This window comes from Nyctibius grandis, chromosome 17, assembly GCF_013368605.1.
Source record: "Nyctibius grandis isolate bNycGra1 chromosome 17, bNycGra1.pri, whole genome shotgun sequence".
Classification (NCBI taxonomy): domain Eukaryota; kingdom Metazoa; phylum Chordata; class Aves; order Nyctibiiformes; family Nyctibiidae; genus Nyctibius; species Nyctibius grandis.
Genome location: NC_090674.1, coordinates 9,989,528 through 10,001,522, shown reverse-complemented (window position 1 = coordinate 10,001,522; position 11,995 = coordinate 9,989,528). Strand labels below are relative to the sequence as shown.

The window sequence follows — 11,995 nt, the reverse complement described above, 5'->3', positions numbered from 1 at the left end:
GGGTCAGGGCTCGGGCTGGGACGCTGCTCCCGGCAAACACACAGGACTTAGGGGTCACATGGCGGGTGCCGGGGGGTGCTGGCATCTCTCCATGGCGTTTTTTCCCCCCGTGCTGTGCCAGCTCTGGTGCTTTTTATAGCTCTCCCCGGCCGCGGTGACGAGGGAAACTCCGAAATCCCCCGTGCCCGGTGCCAGGGACACCGATAACCCCCGGGACAGGGTGGCCGAGGGGGCCTGCACTGGCTGCCCCCCTGCTTGAGACGGAAAGTCCACGGCAAATTCCCCTCTTCGAGAGGCCAGACGGTCCTGGAGGGGGCAGAGGCCAGGCGGGAGCACGGCTTTGCCGTGCAGCTTTATTAATTGAGAAGGCGAAACGCCATTAGTCACGCTCGTTAATGCCCGGCCTTCCAGCTCGCTCGCACCAGCCAGAGCCCTCGGGGCTGCGGGGAGCGAGGATGGAGTGGGAGATGTACCAGGGTTGAGGAATAGGGACCCTGTGCTGCCTGCTGGGGGGGGTGGGCTGGATGAGACCCCCCTTCCTGGCCCAGCGATGCTTCTCCAGCAAGCCCCCAACACCCAACGAGCCCCCAAAGCAGGGTGGGGAGCAGCTCCATCAGTTGCACCCAGCACCCCAACGCAGCTCCTGCTCCATCAGATGTACGATCCACCCGACATCACCAGGAGACCCCTCCTCACCCCCTACCTCAAGCTGGGGTCCCACCACCGTCCTCCTCCCAGCTCAGCCCACCTCCCCTCCCATCTTTCCTACTTCCCCACAAAGCAGTAGGTGCCGTAGGTCCTCAGTTCCTTCCTGGGGAAGCCGAAGCTGCGGACGCCGGGGTCGGGCAGCCCCCCGCAGCGCTGGCGGGGGGTGGTGATGGGGTACCGCACGCTGCCGTCCTCCAGCCACCCCCCGTCGCAGCGATCCAGCTGGGAGAACTTCCAGGCGGAGTAGAGCTGCCCCACTTTGGCGATGGCAGCCCCGTGGTTGCGGCACGCTTGCCCGGCCTCCTTGAAGTTCAAGTGGCCCCGGATGAAGTAGACCTGGCCTGGGGATGGACGGGGACGTGGTGGGTGAGCGGCCACCATGGATGACCTTCCGGGGAACAACTCCCAGCCCTAATGTAAATCCAGGTGGGCATCGGGGTTCGGTGCCACCATGGGAGGGACAGGGGGACCCCGGCGCTACCTTGAAGAGCGGAGGTGAAGCAGAAAGCATCAAATCGGTCCTTCTGCTTGTCCCTGGCTCCGTAGGTCCGGACACCGGGCAGGAGGAGGTGGCCACCACATGGCTCCCGGGAGTTGATGATGGGGTAGCGGACGGTCCCATCGAGGATCCAGCCGGCGTTGCACCAGTCCAGCCCCTCCGTCCAGGCTGCGGAGCAAGAGGTGGCTCAGCCCCGGCACTTCCCTCCTCCCCACCCACGTTTTGGGGCAGATAAAGGGTTTTTTTTGGTTTTTTTTTTGGCTGCTTCACCTTTATAGAGCTGCTGGTAGGTGGCGAGGCGGGAGTCCTGCTGCTCGCAGGCTCGCTTGGCTTCGTGGTAGTTGAATTTGTAGCGCCCGTTGCTGGGCTGGTAGGGGAAGACGACGCCTGGGGGGAGAGGGACAGGGACGGAGGGTGAAGGAGATGCTGTCCCCGAGGATGCTTTGGTTTATCAACCCCAGGGATTTGGTGCTGAAGATAAGGGTGGGACATGGGGCCTTGCAAGAGGGGACACGAGGGGTGGAGGCACCCAGCCACGGACCCCCAGTCCAGTCCAGGGTCCGCTCTCCCTGTGGGGATGCATCAGGAGGGATCCCAACCTCACCTTCGAGGTGCAGTGTGAGCGAGACGCTCTCATCCTCCAGCCCGTTGACGAGCTGGCAGCGGTAGCGTCCCTCGTCCTCCAGAGCCACGTCAGTGATGGTGAGCGAGGCGTCGTAGCGGTGGCTGTGCCGCAGGCGCACCCGCGGGCTCAGCGGCCCGTAGTTCTTGTGGTAGAGCCCGTTGGTGATGATGATGACGCTCTCCCCGTAGTTGGCCGGCTCCACTTTGCTCCACTTCACCCGGTAGTTGCGGGGCAGGGCGCGCAGGACGCAGGGCAGGGTGGCCGTGGCACCTCTCTGCGTGTGCACCGTGGCGTGGAGGGGCTCCAGCAGGTACTGCAGGCGCGGGGGGGCTGCGGCACACCCGGGCTCACCACGGAGCATTGCTGGGGCCCCACCACCCCTTCAACACCTCCCCCGACACCCCTCGACCCTCATTGCCATCTCCAGCCTGGTTTCCATCACCCATCCTGGCTCCTTTTCCCTCCTCCTTCAACCCCCAGGATGCCCAGCTCAGCCCCTGCCCTGGCTGGACCCCCCCAGCATCACGTCCCTCCTCCAGCACCGACCCCAAACAGCAGCACCCATCCTCCCAGCGGGCCCTGCACCCTACCCGGGGTCCCTGTTGGCTGCTGGAAGATGCTCGACGCCAGGGGTGCCGCCGAGAGCCAGAGGGAGCAGAGCAGGAGAAGCCGGAGCATCCTTAGAGCTGGGGGCAGGACGGTGCCTGGGGGGGGGGGAGCGCAGGGGTCAGGGACATGCAGCGGGATGTCCCCTGGCTTTGGTGGGGACCGGAGGACGTGGCGGGGGGCATCTGCAGTGCTTGCTGCCGGGGATGCCGTGGGGCTGACACATGGCCCTGCTCCATTCGGGTCTCACCGACATTTACTGTGCAAAGGGGACGTCCCCTCGCAGGACACGGAGCCAACGCAACGTGTCACCCATCCTCCCCGCCGCCCCGCACCTCTTACCGTCCCCAGCTGCGTCCTTCACGGAGCCACCGTTCCCATCAAACTCCTCCAGCTCTAGTCCCTCCCCGGCGCCCGCCGCGGCCCGTCTCCGTCACAGCCGCCCCATCGCGGGGCCGAGGGCTCTGGAAAGGTCCAACCTGCGTCGCAGTGCTGCCGGGAAGAGGGGACGTGGGGACGCGGCGAGTGGGTGCTCCCGTGTCACCGTCCTGGGGCGGGCATTGTCCCCGCAGCCCCGCAGCCCCACGGTCCCTCGGCGCCTGCTCCCATGGTGTGCGGGTGCGGTGAGCCCCGGCCGTGCCCTCGCTCCCTGCCCTGTCTCTTCCCTCTTTCTTCTCTTCTTTTATTTTTTTCCCCTCCCCGACACCTCCCCGAGGAACGCACGGGGAGGAGGAAGCACAATTTCCCATTGTGAGCATCTTTCTCTTTATTGTTCTGCTCAGCAAAACACAGCGCGCCCGGCTCACAAACATCCCTTTATTTGTTGGGGAATTGGGGGAAAATGCCAGCACTGCACAGGGCTCCGGCAGCCCCTCGGGCCGGCAAAGTCTCCCCTTGGCATTGACTCCCGGTGCTGGGATCTGCTCCCACAGACATCAGGGCAATGGTTAATTTTATGCCCCCTCTTAAAGTCCCCAGTAGGGAGATGCTGCTCCCATCCTTTGGGATCGTGCCAGTGCGGTCCTGCTGCTCTTGCATCCCACCAGCCTCATCCTGTGCTGGAAAAAGGCATCGGAGAGGCTTCCCCAGCGTCACCTTGGGGCCGGGATGCTGCCGGGAGCAAAACAAGGCAGCACAATGGGGCTGTGTTTGGGGCTCCCTTATCTTCGCCCTCCCCCAGGGTCCATCTCCAGGGGTGGAGGAAGCTCTTCTCAAAGGAAACACAAGACAAGCAGCGTCTGTTCCCCGGCACCGAGAGGACAGAGCGATCCCGGCTTCGCCGTGGCACGCACGGCACCGAAAACAAACCTCCCCGTGGGGGAAGCGGCACCGGGGCGTGCGCTGGTTCCCCGGCCCCTCGCCCCCAGCCCACTGCCCACATCACCCAGCCTGGCTGGGGTGGGAAGGCACCTCTGGGGATCCCCCAGCCCACCCCCTGCCCAAGCAGGGTCACCCACAGCACGTCGCACAGGGTCAGGCCAGGCGGGTTTGAATATCTCCAGAGAAGGAGACTCCCCCCCTCCCTGGGCAGCCTGTGCCCGGGCTCTGGCACCCTCACAGCAAACAAGTTTTTCCTCACATTCACATGGAACTTCCCGTGTTTCAGTCTGTGCCCGTTGCCCCTTGTCCTGGCGCTGGGCACCACTGAGAAGAGTCTGGCCCCATCCCCTTGACACCCGCCCCGAAGGGATTTGTGAGCATTGAGAAGATCCCCCCTCAGTCTGCTCTTCTCCAGCTGAACAGCCCCAGCTCCCTCAGCCTCTCCTCGCAGCAGAGATGCTCCAGCCCTCTGACCATCTCCGTACCCCTCCACTGGACTCTCTCCAGTAGCACCTTGTCTGTCTTGAACTGGGCGGCCCAGAACTGCACACAGTTACTCCAGGAGTGGCCTCACCAGGGCAGTGTAGAGGGAAAGGAGAACCTCCCTCGACCTGCTGCCCACACTCTTCCTTGTGGCACCCCAGGACACCATTGGCCACCTTGGCCACATTGTTGGCTCGTGGGGAACTTGTCCATCAGGTCCTTCTCCGCAGAGCTGCTTTCCAGCAGCTCACCCCCCAGCTCCTTGGCAGGAGGATGTCATTTCCCAGCTCCACGGTATCACGAAGGAGCTGAGTCTTTTCCTGCATTTTTCCCAAGTGAAGGCAACAGCTACAGCCCTCGGCGCTCGCCAGGGCCTCCAAAAGTGACTCATTCCCCTTCCCCATCCCGTCAGGGCATGACCCCAGCCCGACGCTGCTTATCTGAGATCATAATTTGGCCGGGCGCTGCGGAAAGGAGTCACTCAAGTCCCTTCCCAAACAACCGCACGCCGTGTTTGACTTCTCAGCTCCTTTTCCTCTCCCTTTTCAGGATGTCCACCCGCTCTCGGGGCGTTACAAACACCTCCCACAAAAGCAGCAGCAGCCAAAGAAAATCGAAGGGAACCCTCGCATCCCAGCTCCCCCCCACCTCTCCTGGCAGCCTCTGACTCCTCGCCCTTATTTTCCAAGGCTCAGCTTCTCCTCCTCCCCCGCGGGTCACCCCTTCACCAAATCCCCCCCCCCAACCATCATTTTTCCTACCGACCAGGGAGTTTAAACCTGGCTTTGCTGAGCTTGCCAGAGCCCAGCACCTCCGCAGCACGTTGGTCCCACTGCACCATCCCCTCCACCTCCATCTGACCCGACACCCCCCAAACCACCACGTTTCTCCCATGTCCAACCTCCAGAAAGGCTGAAACCTCCGAGTTCCCCCAGCCACGCCTCCCCCCCCACCCCAAATCCCACCCCGACCCTCTGGCACCCAGATGAGATGGACACTGACACCAAAAGCCCCGGCATGGTGGCCTGAGCCTCCCACCCAAGTGCCGGCGCACACCGGGACGGCCAGCCCGGGGTTTCCGTGTTGGCAGCACCGTCCAGCTCCCGGCTGCCTCTTCCGCCCTCGGGAAGCACCGAGGCGAGGGCAGGACCTGGCAGCCACCCCGACAGGCGGAGTTTGCAGCCCCAGAGTGTCTCTCCTCGTGTCTCCCCCAGTTTCGGGGGGTTTTGCCCGTCCTGGTCACCCCACAACATGCCTGCGCACACCACAACCTCGAGGCTTCAACTCTCCGGGCTGTGCTTCCTCCTCCAAACCCTCACCATCATCCTCTTCGCTATCTTTGTCCGGTACAGCCCAGAGAACAGCCCCGGCCTCTGCTCCCAGCAGCTGAACTGCAGCTGGAGGAACCAGGATTTGGGTTTTCAGCACCCCCGTGAGTACCCCCACCCCGGGTGGGTGCAGAGAGCGGCCCTATGGGGTCCCCAGGCGCTGCGGAGGGGGTGGCATGGGATGTCACCGCGCTCGGTGCACGCTGCAGCCCTGTCACATCGTCCAGCTCTGGATCAGACTCCAGAGTAAAACAGGGGAGGGGGAACATCAAGGCGCAGGGTTGGGGTATCGATGCACCCCACCGAGGAGGGGTTGGGGAGTGGAAAGCAGACGTGCTGCAAGGATTTCCCATGTGCTTGGGCAAAACCAGGACCAAACCAGAGATATTTGGGTGTAGGACACGGGTTTCAGTGGCTGGAGCACAGAGGGGATCGCTCGGTGCGGTGACAAACCTGGGGTTGTCCTCCTGTCCCCAGCAGCTGTCCCAGCTGCTCCTGGCTCTGTGGGGGCTGCAAAACCTCCCACCGACCTGGCTGGGTTTTGCAATGTCGAGGGATTTGCACCGAGCCCCTTTCACAGAGGATTCGGCTCCCCCGGTGCTGCCACAGTGTCCAAGGTGGGGTTGGGGGGTCCCGCCTGGCCGGGAGCATCCTCCTGCCCCCTGGGCATCGCTGGGAAACTCCTCCTGGGCTGGGGGATGAGGGGCTGACCCCGGCTTTGCCGAGGCAAGGGCAAGGGGGGAGGTTGGAAAGGGGCCTCCGGAGCGCCCTGGCCGAGGGAGGGGAGGTGATCGGAGCCGAGCTGCAGGCAGGGAGCAGGCAGGGAACAGGCAGGGTGCAGGGAACAGGCAGGGAGCAGGCAGGCAACAGGCAGGGAACAGGCAGGGAGTGGGCAGGGAGTGGGCAGGGAGTGGGGAGCAGGCAGGGAGCAGACAGGGAGTGGGCAGGGAACAAGCAGGGAGCAGGGAGTGGGCAGGGAGCAGGCAGGGAGCAGGGAGCGGGCAGGGAGCAGGGAGCGGGCAGGGAGCAGGGAGCAGGCAGGGAGCGGGCAGGGAGCAGACAAGGAGCAGGGAGCGGGCAGGGAGCAGACAAGGAGCAGGGAGCGGGCAGGGAGCAGGCAGGGAGCAGGCAGGTTCTCCCGGTTTCGCCTGCCCACGTATCCCCACCCACGGCACGCAGTGACTCACGGCTCCGGCACACGGGGCAGGACGGGGCACAGCTCTTGGCACGGCCGAGGCTTGCAAAGGGTGAGTATCAGGTCCCCTCTCCTCGGACTGGTCCCAGTTTACCGTTCATCCTTCTGGTCCTCTTGCCCCATGACGCAGGACGTGATGTTTTCAGGGCCAGCAGAGAGGTCCCAGGGGGTGGCTGACGTCTCAGACCCACCTTTGCGCTGGTGTAACGGGTGCAGGTGGATCTCGGCCACCTCGAGAGGTTTCTGGGCCGCAGGGTGACGTGTACTGAGGTACCTGCACAGGGCTGTTGCAAACAGGGTGGCAGGGGCTGTGTCCCCACGGCGTTACCTGTCACTACCATGAGCAACAACCACTCGTGCTCTCTGCTGGAGACCTCCAAGGGAGACCCAAGGCCAGACCCACCCCGGTTCCACCGGCACGTAGCCCATTTCTATCAGCTGAAGCCTTCAGCTCCCCAAAAGCTGTTAGAGATGGGGGGGTCCGAGTCCCCTCGGGGGCACCGGCAGGCAGGAGGGTGGCTGCCTGCCCTCGACGCCTCCTCCAGCCCCATCCTTCTACCTCTGCTCTGCCAGGTTTCCGCGATGTCCACCTCCAAGCTCTCCTTGGCTTCGGGCTCCTTGTGACCTTCCTCGGTCGCTACGGGCTGGGCAGCGTGGCCATCAGCATCCTCGTCGTGGCCTTCGCCGTGCAGTGGGCCATACTGATCCAGGGGTTTTTATATTTCTTCCTGAACGGCAAAATTTACGTGGGAGCTCAGAGGTAAGGCAGGAGGGGGTGCAGCTGCCCGGCCTCGCTCGTCCGGGGTCCAGCCCTGGCACGCTGGCTCCCTCCTCTGTAAAACTCACAGCTCTGCTTTGGAGGAGGATTATGAGGACGAGTTATTTGAGTACCACACTAGTAAGGGCCGTGTAAGTACTGCCAGTGTCACAGCCAGGCATTTAGGGGGCCACACTGGCCCCTCTCCTGCCACAAGCCCAGCTGTCCCTTTGTCACCAAGGCTCGGGCTGCCCGTTCAGCTTGCAGGAGCGGTGGGACACAGGGTGCAGGCTGCAGGCTCAGCTCCTGTCCCCCCCAACTCCGCTCTCCCCAGCTCCCATGCTCACCCCCCCAGCAGCACCGGGTCCAGCCCCACGCCTTCCCTCTCCTCCCCAGCATGGTCAGTGCTGACTTCTGCACCGCAGCCGTTCTCATCGCCACCGGAGCTGTTCTGGGCAGGGTAAACCCTGTGCAGATGCTGCTGCTGACCCTGCTGGGAGTCACCCTCTTCGCTCTCAACGAATACATCCTGCACAGTCTCATGGGGGTGAGTCACCGGTGGGGGGGGGCCCACCAGAAATGGGGTGACCATGGGTTTAGGCTCCTCATGTCAAGATCTGCCTTTGTAGAGACAAATCCCATATCCCCCCCCCTTCCATATCCCCCCCGGGCAACCAGCGATAGGACAAGAGGACACAGCCTCAAGCTTGGCCAGGGGAGGGTCAGGTTGGACATTAGGAAGCATTTCTTCTCAGCAAGGGTCATTAGCCATTGGAAGGGGCTGCCCAGGGAGGTGGTGGAGTCACCATCTCTGGAGGGGTTTAAGACAAGACTGGACATGGCCCTTAGTGCCCTGGTCTAGTTGCCATGGTGGTGTCAGGGCAATGGTTGGACTCGATGATCCCAGAGGGCTCTTCCAACCTGGTTGATTCTGTGATTCCTGCACTGTGTTTTTCTGTACTCACCAGGTAAGGGACAGTGGGGGCTCCTTGACCGTCCACACCTTCGGTGCCTATTTTGGCTTGATGGTTTCACGGATCTTGCACCAGCCCCATACGGACAAGAGGAAAGAGCAGCAGGACACGGGGCACCAGCCAGATGTCTTTGCTGCGGTTGGTACGGAGCTCGTATCCTACAACACCTGAGTCGTAGACACGGTGGTGGAAGGACCATCACCAACATTAGGACAGTGTGGCTGTGGCTTTGACCAACAGAGTCCTGCAAACCATCAAGGACAAAGGTCCTCCACCTCCCTGGGGACCTGTCCTGGGGCTGCATCACCCTCTTCAGGAAAAAGTTCTTCATCGTGTCCAACCTGAACCTCCCACACTACAACCTGTGGCCACTTGCATCTCTTGGCACTAGCAAGAAGATTCTTTCCCACAAAGGATCAACCCCAACATCAAAACCTGCCTGTTCCCCTTCCCCATAGGAACCATCTACCTGTGGATCTTCTTGCCCAGCTTCACCTCAGCCACCACAGCCCGCGACAACGCTGAGTCCTGGGCACTGCTCAACACCTACTTCTCGCTGGCGGCGAGCACCCTGGCCACCTTTGTCCTCTCGCCTGTCCTCCACGAGGAGGGCACGCTGCGGATGGTAGGTCCTCTCCTGGGACAAACCCAAGTCTCATGCACTGCCCGTGTCCCATCCTACAGGGGCGGCCAGCATGAATACCCCTGGGGCAAAAGGGGATGCCCGTTAGGCTTTCTTAGGTTTGTTAAGACCCAGTTTGATCCCTGAGGAAGCCCAAAACCCCCCAGCCCCATGCTGATGTCCTCCACAGAGCCAATTCCCCTGACCACGCCCTGCTCCATCAGGTTCAGCTCCAGGATGCCACCTTGGCCAGCGCAGCCATGATGGGTACGGCTGGGGAGATGCTGGTCACCCCCTTCGGGGCCCTCATCGCGGGGTTTCTGGCCGGCCTGATCCCCCCACTTGGCTTCCGATTCCTCACGGTGAGTCGCCTTGGGACAGCTGAGGACACCAGTCCCGGGTCAGGGGACCACCCCGCTTTGGGGGGTTACCAACCTGCAGCTCCCAAACCTGCAAACACCGAGCCGCAGCGCAGCCTCCCTGGGCAACCCTCCCCTGTCCGAACCCCGGCTCTTCCATAATGCTCTCCCCAGCCCATCCTGCGCTCCAGGCTGAAAACCCAGGACACGTGTGGGGTTCACAACGTCCACGGGCTGCCGGGGATCCTGGGCGCCTTGCTGGGGACGCTCCTGACAGCACTGGCCACCGCGGATGCTTACGGTGGCAGGTGAGAATAAGCAGAATCAGGGGTGCCAGTGACTCCGTGCACCAAGCTGGGGCCACCACGACCTCTGAAATCAGGGATGCTCCATGCACCCTCAGTTACAGCACCCCCTTATAGCACATCACCCAGAGCCACGAGTGGAGACCACCACCATTTCCCTGCGTGGGAGAACAAGCTCCCCAAAAACCCGTCCCTGTGCTGGCTTGCAGGCTGGAGCTGGTGTTGCCGCTGGTGGCCCAGGGCAGCCGGACAGCCGCCTACCAGGCGCTCTGCCACCTCTGCGCCCTGCTCGTCACCCTCCTGCTCGCCATCCTTGGCGGGTGCCTCACAGGTGAGTTTTGCCTCTGGTGGGACGGGACAAAGGATGCGAAGGGCAGGGAAATTGATAGATTTGGGGGAAAGGACACGGAGCTGTTGGAATGAGTCCGGAGGAGGCCACGGAGATGATCCAAGGGCTGGAGCCCCTCTGCTCTGGAGACAGGCTGGGAGAGCTGGGGCTGTTCAGCCTGGAGAGGAGAAGGCTCCGGGGAGACCTTCTAGCACCTTCCAGCACCTGGAGGGGCTACAGGAAAGCTGGAGAGGGGCTTTTGACAAGGGCATGGAGTGATGGGACAAGGGGGAACGGTTTTAAACTGAAAGAGGGGAGATTGAGATGAGATCTGAGGAAGAAATTCTTTGCTGTGAGGGTGGTGAGACCCTGGCCCAGGTTGCCCAGAGAAGCTGTGACTGCCCCCTCCCTGGCAGTGTTCAAGGCCAGGTTGGATGGGGCTTGGAGCAACCTGGTCTGATGGAAGGTGTCCCTGCCCATGGCAGGGGACTTGGGACTGGATGGGCTTTGAGGTCCCTCCCAACCCAAACCAGTCTGTGATTCTATGAAAAAAAAACCAGGAGCAGCCCCAAAGCGGATCCTCCCCATCAGCCGGGGCGGGCAGAGCCCAGCGGTGCTCGGGGCTGCGCAAACCCCCCGGGGCTGGGGGTACCCCTGGGGCCGGGGCTGGAGCTGGGGGGTCCGCCCGGAGCTGGGGGTCCTCTTAGGCCCGGGGGTCCCCGCAGCCCAGCCCAGCGCTGCCACTAGATGTCATGGGAGGCCCGGGGAGAGGAGCCGGGCTGGGCTGGGCTGGGCTAATCTGGGCTGGGCTAATCAGGGCTGGGCTGGCCCCGGTCTCACACGTCCTCGCCCGGCTTTCGGCATCCTCAGGAGCCATCCTGAAAATCAAAGGGTTGAATTCTCCCTCGGACACGCGGTACCTGGAAAATACAGTCCTCTGGGAGGTAAAGCTGGGGGGTTTGCTGGTAAAAAAAGGGGGTTACGGGGCTGCAGGGGTTCGGTGCTGCTCCCCCAGCTGCCCGTCCCCCGCCTCCCCCCGCAGCAGCGCTTGGGGTGGGACACAGCTTCGTTAAATCCCCCCCAGTCCCCCCCATCCCGTCCGGGCCCATTTCTGCCCCTCTCCGTGTCTCTGCGTTGGCGCAGGTGGCCGAGGAAGGATGCGACCGTGGGGCCAGCAGGAAGAAGCCGGGCACCAGCACCTTGGTCTAATGACCCCGACCCCCCCTCGGTGAGGTCCTGCACCACCAGCTCGACCCTCTGCCAACATGGCCAGTGCCGGGCAGCTTCTGGCAGCCTGAATTTCCCAGCAGCCTGAATTTCCCAGCAGCCTGCTCCGGTGACAGCCAGGCTTGTCCCCACATGGGCGCCAGCTCCTGGCCCCTAAAGGTTCGGGGAGCAGTCGGGTGCCCACGGGCCTTTGTGGGGTGAAGAGATGCTGCAGTGATACAGGTGCCTGCTGTGGGAGCGACCCGGCTCCCAGGGACACCTCAGGGTGTCCAGACTTAGCTCATCCACTTCCCCTCTCTGCTCTGTGCCTCAGTTTCCCCATATACTGCTCTCCGAAGAGAGGAAGGCAATGAGGGTTGCTGTGTCGGGGAAGGGGAGTACCAGGCTCCACAGAAAACAGCAAAGACTTTTCTCCAGACACTTTTACACATAACAATTAAAACACGTAGATCTTTTGTAGCTTCAGGACTTGCCGGTGAATTCACACAGCACCTGTCTGGCTTTGCTGGCTGAGTTTCCTCCAGGTTTCTTTCCAGGGAGGAAAGCAAAGCCCCCAGGACCCCCCTTCACCCTAAAGGCTGATGTTCAGGTGGTGGGTTTCATGGGTGCTCCATCCCTGTTGTTCCCCCCCACCCCAAGGTGGCTACAGAGCCTTGGCC

The 11,995-nt window shown here is 62.7% G+C and overlaps 2 protein-coding genes across 2 annotated transcripts; one reads left to right on the top strand and one right to left on the bottom strand.

Annotated features, from left to right (window-relative positions):
- Nucleotides 1-765: 765 nt before the first annotated feature.
- HAPLN2 (hyaluronan and proteoglycan link protein 2) lies at nucleotides 766-2,510 on the bottom strand. The gene is made up of 5 exons (XM_068415218.1): nucleotides 2,423-2,510; nucleotides 1,812-2,162; nucleotides 1,478-1,594; nucleotides 1,190-1,375; nucleotides 766-1,049 (listed from the first exon to the last, which is right to left on the bottom strand). The coding sequence occupies exons 1-5, from the start codon at nucleotides 2,508-2,510 to the stop codon at nucleotides 766-768; spliced, it is 1,026 nt and encodes a 341-aa protein (XP_068271319.1).
- Nucleotides 2,511-5,492: 2,982 nt separating this feature from the next.
- On the top strand, nucleotides 5,493-11,318 carry RHBG (Rh family B glycoprotein). The gene is made up of 10 exons (XM_068415216.1): nucleotides 5,493-5,673; nucleotides 7,338-7,524; nucleotides 7,918-8,068; nucleotides 8,490-8,637; nucleotides 8,954-9,120; nucleotides 9,342-9,479; nucleotides 9,651-9,784; nucleotides 9,991-10,112; nucleotides 10,980-11,053; nucleotides 11,253-11,318. The coding sequence occupies exons 1-10, from the start codon at nucleotides 5,493-5,495 to the stop codon at nucleotides 11,316-11,318; spliced, it is 1,368 nt and encodes a 455-aa protein (XP_068271317.1).
- The last annotated feature ends 677 nt before the right edge of the window (nucleotides 11,319-11,995 follow it).

Excerpts from the sequence above, each read along its gene's own strand:
- HAPLN2 (XM_068415218.1), bottom strand. The coding sequence starts at position 2,510 with ATGCTCCGGCTTCTCCTGCTCTGCTCCCTCTGGCTCTCGGCGGCACCC. Across the intron at positions 2,163-2,422 it reads GCAGCCAACAGGGACCCCGG|CCCCCCCGCGCCTGCAGTAC; the intron begins GTAGGGTGCAGG and ends GGTGTGCCGCAG. Across the intron at positions 1,376-1,477 it reads CTACCAGCAGCTCTATAAAG|CCTGGACGGAGGGGCTGGAC; the intron begins GTGAAGCAGCCA and ends CTTGCTCCGCAG.
- RHBG (XM_068415216.1), top strand. The coding sequence starts at position 5,493 with ATGCCTGCGCACACCACAACCTCGAGGCTTCAACTCTCCGGGCTGTGC. Across the intron at positions 9,785-9,990 it reads GCGGATGCTTACGGTGGCAG|GCTGGAGCTGGTGTTGCCGC; the intron begins GTGAGAATAAGC and ends GCTGGCTTGCAG. Across the intron at positions 10,113-10,979 it reads CCTTGGCGGGTGCCTCACAG|GAGCCATCCTGAAAATCAAA; the intron begins GTGAGTTTTGCC and ends CGGCATCCTCAG.